The sequence below is a fragment of the Humulus lupulus genome, chromosome 9 (assembly GCF_963169125.1).
Source record: "Humulus lupulus chromosome 9, drHumLupu1.1, whole genome shotgun sequence".
In the NCBI taxonomy this organism is placed as follows: Eukaryota; Viridiplantae; Streptophyta; class Magnoliopsida; order Rosales; family Cannabaceae; genus Humulus; species Humulus lupulus.
In genome coordinates this window covers 47,792,968-47,807,293 of record NC_084801.1, presented here as the reverse complement: position 1 = coordinate 47,807,293, position 14,326 = coordinate 47,792,968, and the positions used below count along the sequence as shown (strand labels likewise).

The following is a 14,326-nucleotide window of genomic DNA, read 5'->3' as shown; positions in this document are numbered from 1 at the left end:
TTAAACTTATTTATTAATTTAGACACCACTTTGTCTTAATTAATAAATCTGCCTTAAAATCTCATTTCTTCTCTAAATTGCATAACTCTGTGAAACTGTCCAAAATTGATCTGGTCAACTTTGATAATTCTAATTGATAATTAAATCAATTAATTGAGACTATCTAGATGGTTTTATCCAAGGTACTGTGGGAACCATGGGCCTATAAAATCAAGCTCCAATAAGTTATCATAAATTTACTAACTTATTAATTCATCGTGACTCCACTAAAGACTCAGAATTGCACTATTTAATTCATAGAACACTCTATAAGAAATATAGATACGTTATTAGTTATCCATTGTTACAACCATAATTATCACTCAATCCTCTATAGACGGTCTACAATGAGATGAGGCTAAAATATTATTTTACCCCTCATTATATTTTATCCTTAAAACACTTAGTTCCTTGTAAATGATATTTTTGTAAACTAATATTAATTACTGAAATGAGATCTCTATCATTTAGCACCTCAAACCAAACTAACATGAAACCATCGATTAACAGTTCCACTCAATTATACTACCGAGTTCCCAAGATGTAAGTATGGGCTAGTCCGTAGGGTAAGATGATAACAAACAAGTCAAAGAACTCAAATAATATAATCAGTTAGAATACTAACCACTCAGAATTGAGATTGAATTGACCTATGGTCAACTCTATGATATGACTAGAATAGATTATAACAGTATGTTTACTTATCCTATCTACTGTCAATATCGGTTCAGTCCGATGTAACAAATACATCCGATCTTATCTACTTTGTTAATGTTCTGGAAAGAACATAACACTACATTGTGTAAGTAGATTATATCGTAAATTGGCAAGTCAGTGTAAATCCTGTGCACTGACTAATCTTAGGACTAGCTTATTTTTTAACATATAATCATATTTATATTCCACTGTGATTACGTCACTATAAATATGATTAGCTATATGCTCGGGATATAATAGAAGTTTATATTAAACTAATAATCATGAAAATAAAACATGCGAGCAAAGTGATTGACCATGTCAAAAATGATTTATATTCTTTTATTGAAAATAAAATGAGATTACAAAGAAATTGAGTTTTAATTAGGGCATAAAACCCCAACAGGTAGCATGGTAGGTCAGTTTTGTGAGAGTCGGCCTACTATGTCTTCTACAAGCATGATAGGTTGGTTCTATGTAAACCGACTTATGAACATGTGTTAAGTCAGTTTAAGCATAACCGACCTCTCATGGCCGATGGTTGACGTCCAGATTGTAGTAGTATACTAATATGTTCTCATTCGCTTGTTTATCAAATTTTAATAACGGAAGAGAATAGTGGGATCCTCATGTTTCTTTATATATTATAAAATTGAGTTTAACCAAAATTATTGGTTTCCGTTAGATTTAATACTTTTTTTTATTGTTTTCTAACACCATTGGTTTTAAAGTCATCTAAATAAAGTAAAAAAAATAAATAATAAAGTCATCTAAATAAGGTAAATAAATTAAAAATAAAAATAAAAAGTAATAAATGAGCAATAATAATTCTCATCACATATTTTAAAATTTCATATTAAAGTATTTAAATTACTCTATTAATTATGTTTTCAAAACTATAACAAAAAAATATTTATGTGTCTAAAATTTATTCTTTTCTTTCTTTTATTAATTATTTATTTTGTTACTTAATGTATTTTGTTATCCAACATATATGTAATAGTGACATAAGACATAAATATACATTTTTATTATTTTGTCATTTAGTTTTTCTAATGAGAAATTACTTATTTTAATTGTTGTAGCCATTAATTAAATTATATATATTTATATATAACTTTGTATTCACTTTAAAAAAAATTAAATTAAACAATTAATATTTGATCAAATAAATTTTTTAAATTCATAGTTTTAATTTAGAATTTGTTAATATTTTATTACATCGAACATTTTTTCTAAAAGAAAATTAGAAAAAAGTATATAATTTTAAAACTAGAATCACCATATATAATGTTGACCTGTGAAATTGGCCAACGGTCGTATGTACAGTATACGACACCTTTTGAACAAAATAAATATAATATACGACAGAGTACAAATATCTTAAACAAACACACAGAAATTTATAGTGGTTCAGCCCTGTTCTGATGAACAATAATAACATAATCCACTTAGTCTTTAGTATTGAATCGCTCAATAGACAATTATACAAATGACCTGAAGAGTTCACTCGTCAGCAATTTTCCCAGAGTCTCTCCCCAGAAAATATCCATCTAAAAATCGTCCAAAGATCCCCCAGAAACCAACTCCCCAAAAGTAAAGAGCCATGGGTCCTTTATTTATAGTATCGATGGGCTATTACATGATCAGTAATACTGGAGATCGTGGTTACACGATTATTGGGTAGTGGAGATATCTGTCCACCTCCCAATGTTATGAGATCGTGGGTCTTCTCATTGTTTATCTGGATTGTGGTTGACGATGCACGATTGAAACCTTTGGGGAAACGCTAAGTCTCAGTTGGTCTATGAGACTTAGGTGCTAGGCTCGATGACCCCTTAGAGCTTGGGTGCTAGGCATGATGACCCTCTGGGTACTAAACCTGTTGATCCTCTTGGTGCTAGGCCTGTTGATCCTCTTGGTGCTAGGCCTGTTGATCTTCTGGGTGTTAGGCATGTTGATCTCGGCTTGAACGAGCGTGAACTTTATCTAGTGAAGTGTATTTGGGAGTTTAGGCCGACCACCCTATGAAGAATAGGGTGGCCCGACCACCCCTAGGGGGTTTAGGCCTGATCGACTTCCTTATAGGTCATGGACTTATTATTTTTTGCTCATCGGTCTTTTTTCAATACTTTGTCGTTTTTCCATGACTTGTGATGCTACGTGCTACTTCCTCATTCGCCACGTCATCTCTTGAATTTTGAGGGATAACATATAATATATAAATCAAAACATTAAAAATACCAAAATTTAAATTATGAACACTAAATTTCAAACTAATAAAAAACATAAAATAATTTACTTTAAAACTAGAATGCATCATATTTTTATATGTAAAAATGTGTATCTAACAGATTCTTGGTTTAATGGTTTTTTTTAAATTAAAAATAAAAATTATCATATTATTTTTAGAAAAAAATTATAGACAATGATTTGGTTAATTTTTTTAATATGTTTGTGTCATCTTTTTATAATATATGATATTTTACTTATTTAAAATTTAAAATGATAATAAAAAAATATAACAAAAATAAATTAATACATTTTCTAAATAAAACTAAACAAACATGCATTGGACGTTCCCTTCGTCTACCCTACAAATATATTTCTAATGTTATACTCTACGGTAAACATCATTTTATTCAAAATTTGTATTCATGATTTTTTTTCTTAACAATATTATTTACTCAAACTTAGTAAATCTAAAATTTGATAAGGTTGAAAAAGTATTATTATATTTATGTGCAACATTTTGTAATTATAGCATTTTTTTTAAAATACCACCCATATTATATAAATTTATGAATATTTTTTATTCAGTTTTTAAAATTATATCTTTCAATAAATTAAAAAAAATTAAAAGAGTAATTGAGTCAATTTTAGAATTTCACTTATGTTTCTTAATTACGTAAACAATATAAAATAATTGTCATTTTTATTAAGTCAGTTTTTATAAACAACTTAATACAATACTCATTTTAATTCTTTTATATTATAGTATCATTTATTTCTTCTATTGATTTGTTCCAATTCTAATTACAATTTAGTAAGCCACAGGGTAAATGTGTTACTGATTATAATTTTCAACCTTAACAATGGATCACCAAACTCTAAATGTAATTACACAAGACAAAACTATGTATAACATGAATTTTTTCTTTCTAGAGTTTCATAAATATTAAGAAATTAGAATTTTACTTAGCTTTTTTCTAATCTAAGCTAATTTTTTGGAAAATTATTTCCATATTTTTATGTTTTTTCTTCATCAAATATTTCAATTTTTAGTTACTACTTTCTGTTAATGGTATTGTATTATTTATTTGAGTAATTTTGTCATTTCGTTCTTCTTATTAATGATTTTTGTGACTGTATAATTTTTTAACAGCAACAAGAAAAAAAATGTTCACTTTTTTTTAAAATAATAAAAATTGGCTTTGAAAAAAAATGGAAAACAAAAAGGTCACACGTCAATACTACTCGTTACTCTTTACATTTTCCCCTCACTTCCTTCTTTTCTCATATTTTTTATTTATTCTTTTTTCCACAATTAAATTCACTCCTACAGTACTCATCACCATTTGAGCTCTATAAAAGTTTATTTTCTAATGTTTTCAAAGGAAAGAATGTTCAAAATCTTTTAACAATATGCAATATGTTGTCCAAAGTAATCTAATACTTGTATTATGAATGTATAAAAAGTAAGGATATTTGCGATGAAAATACTCAATTTATTATGTTTGTAGCATTTAAGTACCCAAATTAATTTTTTAGCAGGGAAAATATCTTCCATTCATATTTTGGTGCAATTTAGTACAACTGTCAATTTTCACTATTAAGTTCGATTGTAACACGTAGGCAAAAGTACTAAATTAAATAGATATTTACGGCGAAAGTATCAAATTAAAGGGATATATGTGGCGAAAGTACCAAATTTAAGAGATATTTGCGACGAAAATACCAAAGTTATAAATAAATTTTACGTAATAGTAGCGGACTTAAGGATGAAATAAACAAATGCACTAAAACATAAACGGAATGTACTTTCGCCGCAAATATCCTTAAAAATTATATATGCCTAAGTAAAATTGAATGAATCCTTTCCTTGCTTTTTAATTTTGTCTTGTATGGCTTCTCATTGGTTGATTTTTGTGCAACTTTCTCCTCTATAATGATTTAATGCTTTAATGAAATAAATTTCCTAAAACATAGAGAAAATTGGAGCTACCAAGTTACTTCATTCAACTAAAAAAAAGACAAAATCAAGTTTCAAGTTACTTTTTTCACTACCATATTTCTTTTTGCCAAAATCAATTAAGGTTGATCATATTTGATCAACTAACAATGTAGGTATCAGGTTACTTCGTTAAGCTAAAAATACAAAGAACCAAGTTTCAAGTTACATTTTTCACGACTATGTTTCTTTTTTCCAAGATTAATTAAGTGTTGAGCATATTTGATTAACTAACAATGTATGCATCAAGTTACTTCATTAAGTGAAAAGAAAAATAATCAAGTTCCAAGTTACTTTTTTCACTACGAGATGTCTTTTTGTCAAAATCAAGCATATTTGATCAACTAATAATGTAGGTAGTGGATTACTTCATTAAGCTAAAAAAGACAAAGAACTAAGTTCCAAATTAATTACTTTTTTCACTCCCAGGTTTATTATTTTTGCCAAAATCAATTAAGGCTGACCATATTTGATAAACTAACAATGGAAGGATCAAGTTACGTCGTTAAGCTAAAAAAGAAAAATAACCAAGTTCCAAGTTACTTTTTTTTTTACTATAAGGTTTCTTTTTGCCAAAATCAAATGTTGAGCATATTTGATCAACTAACAATGCATGTACTATGTTACTTTGTTAAGTGAAAAAACGACAGAACCAAAATCCAAGCTGCTTTTTTCACTAGGTTTCTTTTTGCCAAAATCAATTGAGGCTAAGCATATTAATCAACTAACAAAGGTGATGTTTGGTAACAATTAAAAAATTAGTTTTTTATTTAATTAATTAAAATTTTAAAAATAAAATATGAAATAGTGTTTGGTAACTCTATTTTTATTTATTATTTTTTTTTAATTTTAAACAAAATTTATTAAATTTTGAAAATAAAAAATTTTCACTTTCAAATTTTTTTTAAACAATTTTTGACTTTTAGTTTTTTTTTTCTTCTCTTTTTCAAATCAGCACCTCATTTTATATTGTTAAACAAGAAATAAAAATAAAAGTTATCAAGCGCGTTTATTATTTTTTGTTTTTAAAAACAAAAAACAAAAACACAAAAATAGTTACCAAACATATTTTTATTTTTAAAAAATAAAGAAACAAAAATACTATTTCGTTAAGCTATAAAAGACAAACAACCAAGTTCCAAGTTAATTTTTTTACTACCACATTTCTTTTTTCCAAAATTAATTATATTTGATCAACTAACAATGCAAGTATGAGGTTACTTCGTTAAGCTAAAAAAGAGCAACATCACTTGCAATTACCAGTTTACCAAAATAGAGCAAAAGAGAATAAAAATGAAATACTTGAGAAATGACAATAATACAAACAACAAACAATAAACAACATAAATGCCAAATTAAGCTAATGTAGATCAAGATAGATAAAATTCAAACAATATCACTCATAGTTTAGACCAAATCAAATTCCAACAACAATATAATATTAATTTTTAATTACTTTTATAGTTTAGATCAAAGAGAAACTCCTAGAGGAATGTCAATGGAGGATCTCGGCTGATCTTACTGGAAAAAATGGAGGAACTCAGCTGGAGCAAAACACTACACTAGAAAAGGAGTATCTCGACTGGAGCAAAGCACTACACTAGAAAAACGGAGGATCTTGGCTGGAGCATCACTACATCGGTAAAATGGAGGTCTCATTGTTGGAACAAAGCATTACATAGAAAAAATGGGCGTTATTGGCTTCTACAAGATCATTAATATCGATGAAAGAGGGAGAGAAATCGTGGATTGTGTTTTTGGTTTCCCAATTTGTTTGTGTGCTTGAAATTCAAAAGCTAAAGTTTCCATTTATATACCAATTTAATTGTTTTTATATTTATTAAATTTTTATTTTTTTCCGTTTTTTATTCCTACAGATTTTTCTAAACAATTAAAAAAAAAAACATATATATATATATTTATAGACAAAAACATTACACAAACCGTTATTAAGGATTCGAACAATTGTAAACGCATCTAGTCTAACTCCAATGCTTGGCCTTTCTTCTAGCTTCTGAAAAGAAAAATACACTAAAGGGTTTTAGCCTTAGTATACTTCAATGATAGGATATCATTTGTTTTCTTTGTCCAATTTGTGCCATGAAATCTCCCTTGGCAATTACTATAACTGCACCAATTTTTTTTTTCTTCCATTGATACAATCTTCCTTCCTTCCTTCCTTCCTTCCTTCCTTCCTTCCTTCCTTTATTTATATGTATGTACATATTTATTTTTGTTGTGGATACTTTATTCCCTGTGTATTTTTTTTTTGTCACTATCAAGGGTATGAAAAGAATAAGAAAAAGAATGACGAGTAGAAAAAAGAGCCTGCCAAAGAAATACAAACAGCACGTGTGGAATCTTAAATTAAAGGTATTGTCATCCTAACCTAACCGATTCACAAATCCAAAAGCCATTTTCATTAATAATATAATAAAGTGCATTAATTGTATTTAAGACCTGAATTCATATTTCTTCTGATATCTTATATAAATTATACCCGTGGACCATACGTAAATAATAATTATGTGGCCATAACTCTTTCTCTTGCATTTAATTATAAATAAAAAAATTACTGATCACTCTTTGAAATTTTATTCATATATATTAAATTCCAAATATAATTTATTAAAAAAGAAAAAAGAAAAATCCAGACCATACATATGAAACTTTATTCCACTTCTTTCCTAAATGCTTATGATTCCTTCTCTTTTGTTCGTTCTTTTTCCAACGTTTGGTCCAGTAGATTGACGGTCACAATAACTACAGTACTCCCTTTTAATAACCAATAGTTCCTATCCATAGGAATTTAAAATCCACGTGTCGCCATATCCAAGGATTAAACAGTAAATTGTTGGTTTAAGTTTCCATTTGAATTTTTTTAACGGTTTTTCGGGTTCGTGTGAATTGTAAACTGACAATTAGTTTTCTCATAGCTGTGAAAGTGTGAACCATGACCGCCGATCTCTTTTTTCCACACTAAAATCATTTTCTTTTTTTGTTGTTGCATATAGTCTTTTTTTTGTTATTATTTTCAGTTTAAAAAATACACGCCGTTTGTTTACGAATCTGATTCTTTTTATTTTTTAATATTATTTTTATGTATTTGACATATCGTCCCTTAATTAAATTATGCTTTAAACCCTATTCTATTATTTACAATTAAGTTTTTTTTTTTAATTTCTTAGCAACTAACTTGGAAAAACCTATATTATCTTCAAATCATGCTGAATATATACATCAACTCCAATCAAGTTATTTTAAAAAAACTTGAATTACTTAGCCAAAAAATTCTAATAATTTTTCTCTTATTTTTCATAATATTTAGTTTGAATCAAATAACATAATATATTAAAAAGAGCCATAGAGGTATTGTATTTTTTTATTTCATATTTATTAAAATATCAATAGGAGGCTAGAATAAAAAGATTGTTGGAGTTACTTACTACAAAATTGCTCGATAAAAAATAGATCAATAGCTACAATCAGTGAGCCAAGATTAACGCATAAAGGAGACTGATTTTTTTATTTTTTTTTAATTTAGAAGGACTAATATGAATTTATACACTTTCTTTAAAAAAATATATAAATTTATGCACATATTTATATTAATATTTAAAAAAAAAAAGAAGCTTAATGGCCATTCCTAATTCTCCTAACTCCATTATTAGTTACTATTTAGGAGTTTTTATTAAATATTCTTATTAATTAGGACTAAACGGTAAGAAAACTAATGTTGCTGAATTTAATTGCTAATATAAAAATTTTAAGGACGTGATGACAATAATTGGCATAGTTACGAGTAATAAGCCGAATAGCTTTAACTATTTTTATAATTAAATAAAAAGTCAATAATACGTCTCTCGCTAACGCACAGCTACACTGACGACATGTGTGACGTCAGCAGAGCCCAGCTGCGAAGGGTGATGCCATCCCAGTCGTCACATACACGACTTCACCTTCCTTGAACCAATACACGCATATTGCAACCACTCTCTCTCTCTAACATTTTTTTCTCTCTCCACATCTATTTCTCTTTCTCTCTCTCTCTCTTGGCGATAGCGAAAAATGAAACTTCTTGGAGGGATCATATTCATGGGGGTGACCCCAATTCCCATCGTCACTAATTCGCCCACTGTCTCACTTTCTCTCTCTTCCGTCAAATTTTTGGAAATTACTCTCATTGTTTCGTAGTTGGGCGGGTAGTACTCTTTCATTACACTCCCGTTTTTTGGTTCTTCTGTTTTCTCGGGAAAAGACCGAAAAAATAATTTTTATTTTTTGGGTGAAGTTTGGTTTATTGAAGTTGCTTTAGATTTCTATTTGTTTTTTTCACAAAATTTTAACACTTTTGTTTAATATATATATATTATATTTGTGTAATTTAATAATTCATACATGATTTCTTAGAACATTTAGTGTTTTTTTTTTCAATTTTGTAGGGAAATTTTGTGATCCGACTTTTTCTGTGAGATTTAGACAATAGTATTTCATTCAAAGCTTGTACTTTTATTAAAATTAATTGCTCAATTAGTTTTTCTTTTCCTGTCTACTGTTAAAATAAATAATTTATATTTATTGAAACCATTAGATTGGATCCCATTTCTGTAGTAAATAATTTATTGTATAACATTCACACCTTTGTTAAAATTTTATAGAAAGTTTTAAGTTTTTGGCTTCTATCTTGATTAGTTTCAATATTTGAATCTGGGATTTTGGTTTGATGGGGAATTAGTTCCAAAGCTGATTTTAATATAAAAATAATGGCTATTTCAACTGAACCCTCATCTTCTTTGAGTTTTACTTCATCTTCCCACTTGTCAAATGGCTCCCAAAGTCAAAACTTCTGCTCCTCCTCTGGCTCTGAGGCTGTGTTGCCTAGCCTTGAAGTCATGGGCCTAAACAAGTTGAGTTCTAGCTTGGAGCAGCTGCTCTTGGTTGATCCCACTACTTCTGATTACAGTGATGCTGAAGTTGTTGTTGAGGGAGATTCAGTGGGAGTTCACCGCTGTATATTGGCTTCCAGGAGTAGTTTCTTTAATGATCTTTTCAAGAAAGATAAAGGAGGGGTTTCTGAAAAGGGAGGCAAATCCAAGTACTATATGAAAGATTTGTTGCCTTATGGGAATGTTGGGTATGAAGCTTTTTTGGTTTTCTTGAACTATGCCTATACAGGAAGGCATAAGCCTTCTCCCATGGAGGTGTCAACTTGTGTGGACAACATCTGTCCCCATGATTCGTGTAGACCTGCTATTAATTTTGCTGTGGAGATGATGTATGCATCATCTATTTTCAAGATGCCAGAGCTGGTGTCACTGTTCCAGGTTTGTGTTCTGTGTATGCTGAGCTGATAAAGATTTTGTTTAAATTCTTAGCAATTAATTATTGCCAAAAATGGTCACTTTGAAGAAATGAATTGGTTTAGAGGTGTTGTGGGAGTCTTTTTATAGATTGTTATTGTTGCGTTATGGTAGATCTGTGGACTTCCATGGTGCTCAGCTCACTTTCATAGTGCTTTTCAGACAGATTCTTCCTTCTTTTTCTGACTTCAAACCTACGTGATTATTGTTTGAAAAGCTTCCGAAAGGATGGTGCTTTTGAATTAGTTGGCTTGGCTTCCTTCTTCATAGAAGCCTGGTCAGTTCGCATGTAGAAATTTGTAAGGTCTTTAAGTCGTAGGAAAGTAGATTGCAACTATCTAAGCATGGTAAGTCTAAGATTAATCATGAAAGTTGAATTAACTTTCAACAATAACGACATAAAGTCAAAAGGCTGGTGGCTGGGGGCTAGCGAGAAAAACCTCTTTTTGTCTGAAGTAGTTTTGCAAAGTTTCGTTCATCTTTTAACACTACAATATGTGCTTTTACATAATCTCACTATGACAGTAATAGTCCATATTTTACATGTTTCTCATTTTTGAGTTCACTAATTATGCGATGAGAGGAGCAAAAGATGTTTAAATACCCTTTTGCCATTTGGTAAACTTGAATTTAGATTGTGATTTGATAATGATTTTGTGCTTTTTCTTTTTACAGCGCCGGCTTCTTAACTTTGTTGGAAAAGCCCTTGTTGAGGATGTCATCCCGATTCTCGTAGCTTCATTCCATTGTGAATTGAGTCAGCTCTTTGCTCAATGCATTGATAGAGTGGCACGATCAGATATTGAACTTATATCTCTTGAGAAGGAGCTTCCTTATGAAGTTGCTGAGAAAATTAAATTGCTCCGCAAAAAGCCCGAATGTAGTGAAGAAGATAACACAGAATCTCTAGATCCCTTACGTGAAAAAAGAATTAGGAGAATACATAAAGCCTTGGATTCAGATGATGTTGAACTTGTGAAACTTCTTTTAACTGAATCTGATGTAACATTAGATGATGCCAATGCGCTTCACTATGCTGCAGCTTACTGTGATCCCAAAGTTGTAAATGAGGTGCTTGGTCTGGGTCTGGCTGATGTCAACCTTCGAAATTCTCGTGGTTACACTGTGCTTCACATTGCTGCAATGAGAAAGGAGCCATCAATTATAGTGTCACTTCTAAATAAAGGAGCTGGTGCATCAGAGCTAACGTCAGATGGTCAAAGCGCAGTAAGTATCTGCCGGAGATTGACAAGGCCAAAGGATTATCATGCGAAAAAGGAGCAGGGACAAGAAACTAACAAAGATCGGATATGTATTGATGTTCTAGAAAGAGAAATGTGGAGAAATCCAATGGCCCCAGAACAATCTATGTCTTTGCATACAATGGCTGACGATTTCTACATGAGGTTGCTTTACCTGGAAAACAGGGGTATGACTTTCCTGAAATCATTTTGTTTCCTAATTTGTAAAGGCATATTATGATAGAAGGTTTTGGTATTTATTTTCTTCTTTTTGTTCTTTTTATGACCATGGCTTATATTTATTACATCTTTCAACTTAGAATCCTAATTTGTATAGGCATATTACGATAGAAGGTTTTGGTATTTATTTTCTTCTTCTTTTTGTTCTTTTTATGACCATGGCTTATATTTATTACATCTTTCAACTTAGAATCCTCAATGCTTTCAATTGATTTAATGTGGTTCTATTTCTGTTGCGTACTTTATATAGTTTAAGTGCTAAAGACTGTACTTTTTATTGCAGTGGCATTTGCTCGATTATTCTTTCCATCTGAGGCCAAGCTGGCAATGGACATTGCCCATGCTGAAACAACATCTGAGTCTGCTAGGCTTTCTAATTCAAAGGGTTCAAATGGAAATTTGAGGGAGGTTGATTTAAATGAAACTCCACTTGTGCAGAGAAAGAGACTTTTTTCTAGGATGGAAGCCCTTGGGAAAACAGGTAATTGCCTTTTCATATCTCATAATGACAGCCAAACCAAACTTATCAAGCAGTTCCTAATGTTAAAATCAAAATTATGGTTTTAAATAAGACTAGAATAATTGCAAAAGAAATACTTTCAATATAATTTACACCAGACATTAATCATCGTGTGACTTCTTGATGACTTGTATAATCGTTAAACAAGCATAGCCTATGTAAGGCCATTCATATAGAATTTGAATCCGCTCATCCAGTTTAATCAAATGTCAGATAAAATACAATCTATTGATCTGATAATTTGTCATATTTTTGGGTATGGCAGTGGACATGGGCAGACGTTACTTCCCCCATTGCTCAGAAGTTCTAGACAAGTTCATGGAAGATGACCTGCCTTCGATGCTTTACCTCGAGACAGGCACTCCAGAGGAGCAGAAGATCAAAAGGACAAGATTCATGGAGCTTAAAGAGGATGTCCAGAATGCATTCAACAAGGACAAGGCCGAGTTCAACCGAGCTGGTGGGTTGTCTTCCTCATCATCCTCATCTTCTCTAAAACTAAAAGATGGTGTGAAGCAAAAGGCCAGAAAGTTGTTGTAGCTTACAAGGCTTGTAAATTTTTGTCTCTAATTTAACAAAATAAGGTATAACTGCAGGTGAGAGCCTCTTGTAAGTGTTTTGGCTATTCTTGTATGTCTGTATTATAAAGTAGCACAAGTGCTTTATATTTTAACCACTCTCTACTAAATAGCAAAATGTCAATCTATTACTGATGATGCTTGACACCGTATGCTGTGTGAAGGGAAATTCATGTGATTCTTTTTGCTTGATTGATTAATTGGTTTCTTAACTTTTTGTACTTCAGAACATGAACCGACGGTTCCAACAAATTTAGGCAAATTAAGGTGACGTATCTTACTATGACCCAGATTCTAAAAAATAGATATGGTCAAAATCCAAGACCAAACAGGTACTTTCAACAACTATAAGACTTACTGTTTTGGACTTTCTACTTCATACCAAAACTGTAAGTCGTATGTTGAAAGTAACTGTTTAGGCTTGGATTTTGACCAAATATAAGCGGGAGTACCTACTGTAATTTCAGGTCATATTGTGTCAGCGATCACTATGACTTGCGTCATTGTGACTTCAAGTCATACACGTGTCTAAGATTATTATTATTGTTCTGATATGATACTCGTGCAAAAGCCATTTTGACGAACACTAGCGAGGAAGTATAACATGAGTGTTAAAGGTTTAGTTGATAAAGTTGGAGTGCCGTTATATTTAGCCCATTTAAAAAAATATATAATTCATGTTATTTTTTTATTTATTATATTGTCATTAATTATTATAATTGAATAATTAATAATTAATAATTTAATCATATATTTATTATTTTTTATGACAAATTATTAGTATATATAATTTGGATGATAAAAAATAATAAAAAATTAAATTTTATATGTTTACAATAAACATTAAATGAATTATTAATTTTTTTTTTACAATTGTAAATATTGGATTAAATATAATATTAAATTATTTTTTATATTAAATTTAGATAAAATTTACATTTTACATTAAAGATCTAACTATATGAGAATTAGTTAAAATGTTAGGTAATACATGTAATTATGTAATACATATAATATATATGTTATTGCTAACAGCAATACTTAATTCTAGCTTTCTTTTTCATTCTAATGTCTCATTTTTCAAACTCCACATTATAAGTAATTAAAAAAGAAGAAGAGAGTATTCGAAGCTACCTAGAGATGATCTGGAGGCTTGCTTCTATATGATGTGGCTGTTGTGGTTTGAAAGAAACAATGTAAAAATGGGTGGTAAGGCTGGTGATCCCAGCTCTCTACCTGATGATGCAGCCGACATTCTTTTTGTATTTACAGATAGAGTAATAATATGTGCACCTAAAATATGCACTCAAATATTGCATACAGTAACGTGTCACTGCTTTTTAAAACAGTAAGTCTCTGTTTTAATAAATATGATTAGCTATGTTAAACTGTCACATCACTCTGTGTAATGTTTTGGTGTA

General features: G+C 30.1%; 1 protein-coding gene and 1 long non-coding RNA gene across 2 annotated transcripts; one reads left to right on the top strand and one right to left on the bottom strand.

The window, feature by feature from the left end:
* Positions 1 to 1,996: 1,996 nt before the first annotated feature.
* Positions 1,997 to 7,128, bottom strand: LOC133800836 (uncharacterized). The gene is made up of 2 exons (XR_009876631.1): positions 6,911 to 7,128; positions 1,997 to 2,927 (listed from the first exon to the last, which is right to left on the bottom strand). It is a non-coding gene; the product is annotated as an uncharacterized LOC133800836 (long non-coding RNA).
* Positions 7,129 to 8,952: 1,824 nt separating this feature from the next.
* On the top strand, positions 8,953 to 13,101 carry LOC133801814 (BTB/POZ domain and ankyrin repeat-containing protein NPR1-like). Its single transcript, XM_062240052.1, has 4 exons — positions 8,953 to 10,290; positions 11,002 to 11,755; positions 12,091 to 12,288; positions 12,593 to 13,101. The coding sequence occupies exons 1-4, from the start codon at positions 9,730 to 9,732 to the stop codon at positions 12,865 to 12,867; spliced, it is 1,788 nt and encodes a 595-aa protein (XP_062096036.1). The 5' UTR covers positions 8,953 to 9,729; the 3' UTR covers positions 12,868 to 13,101.
* Positions 13,102 to 14,326: the final 1,225 nt, after the last annotated feature.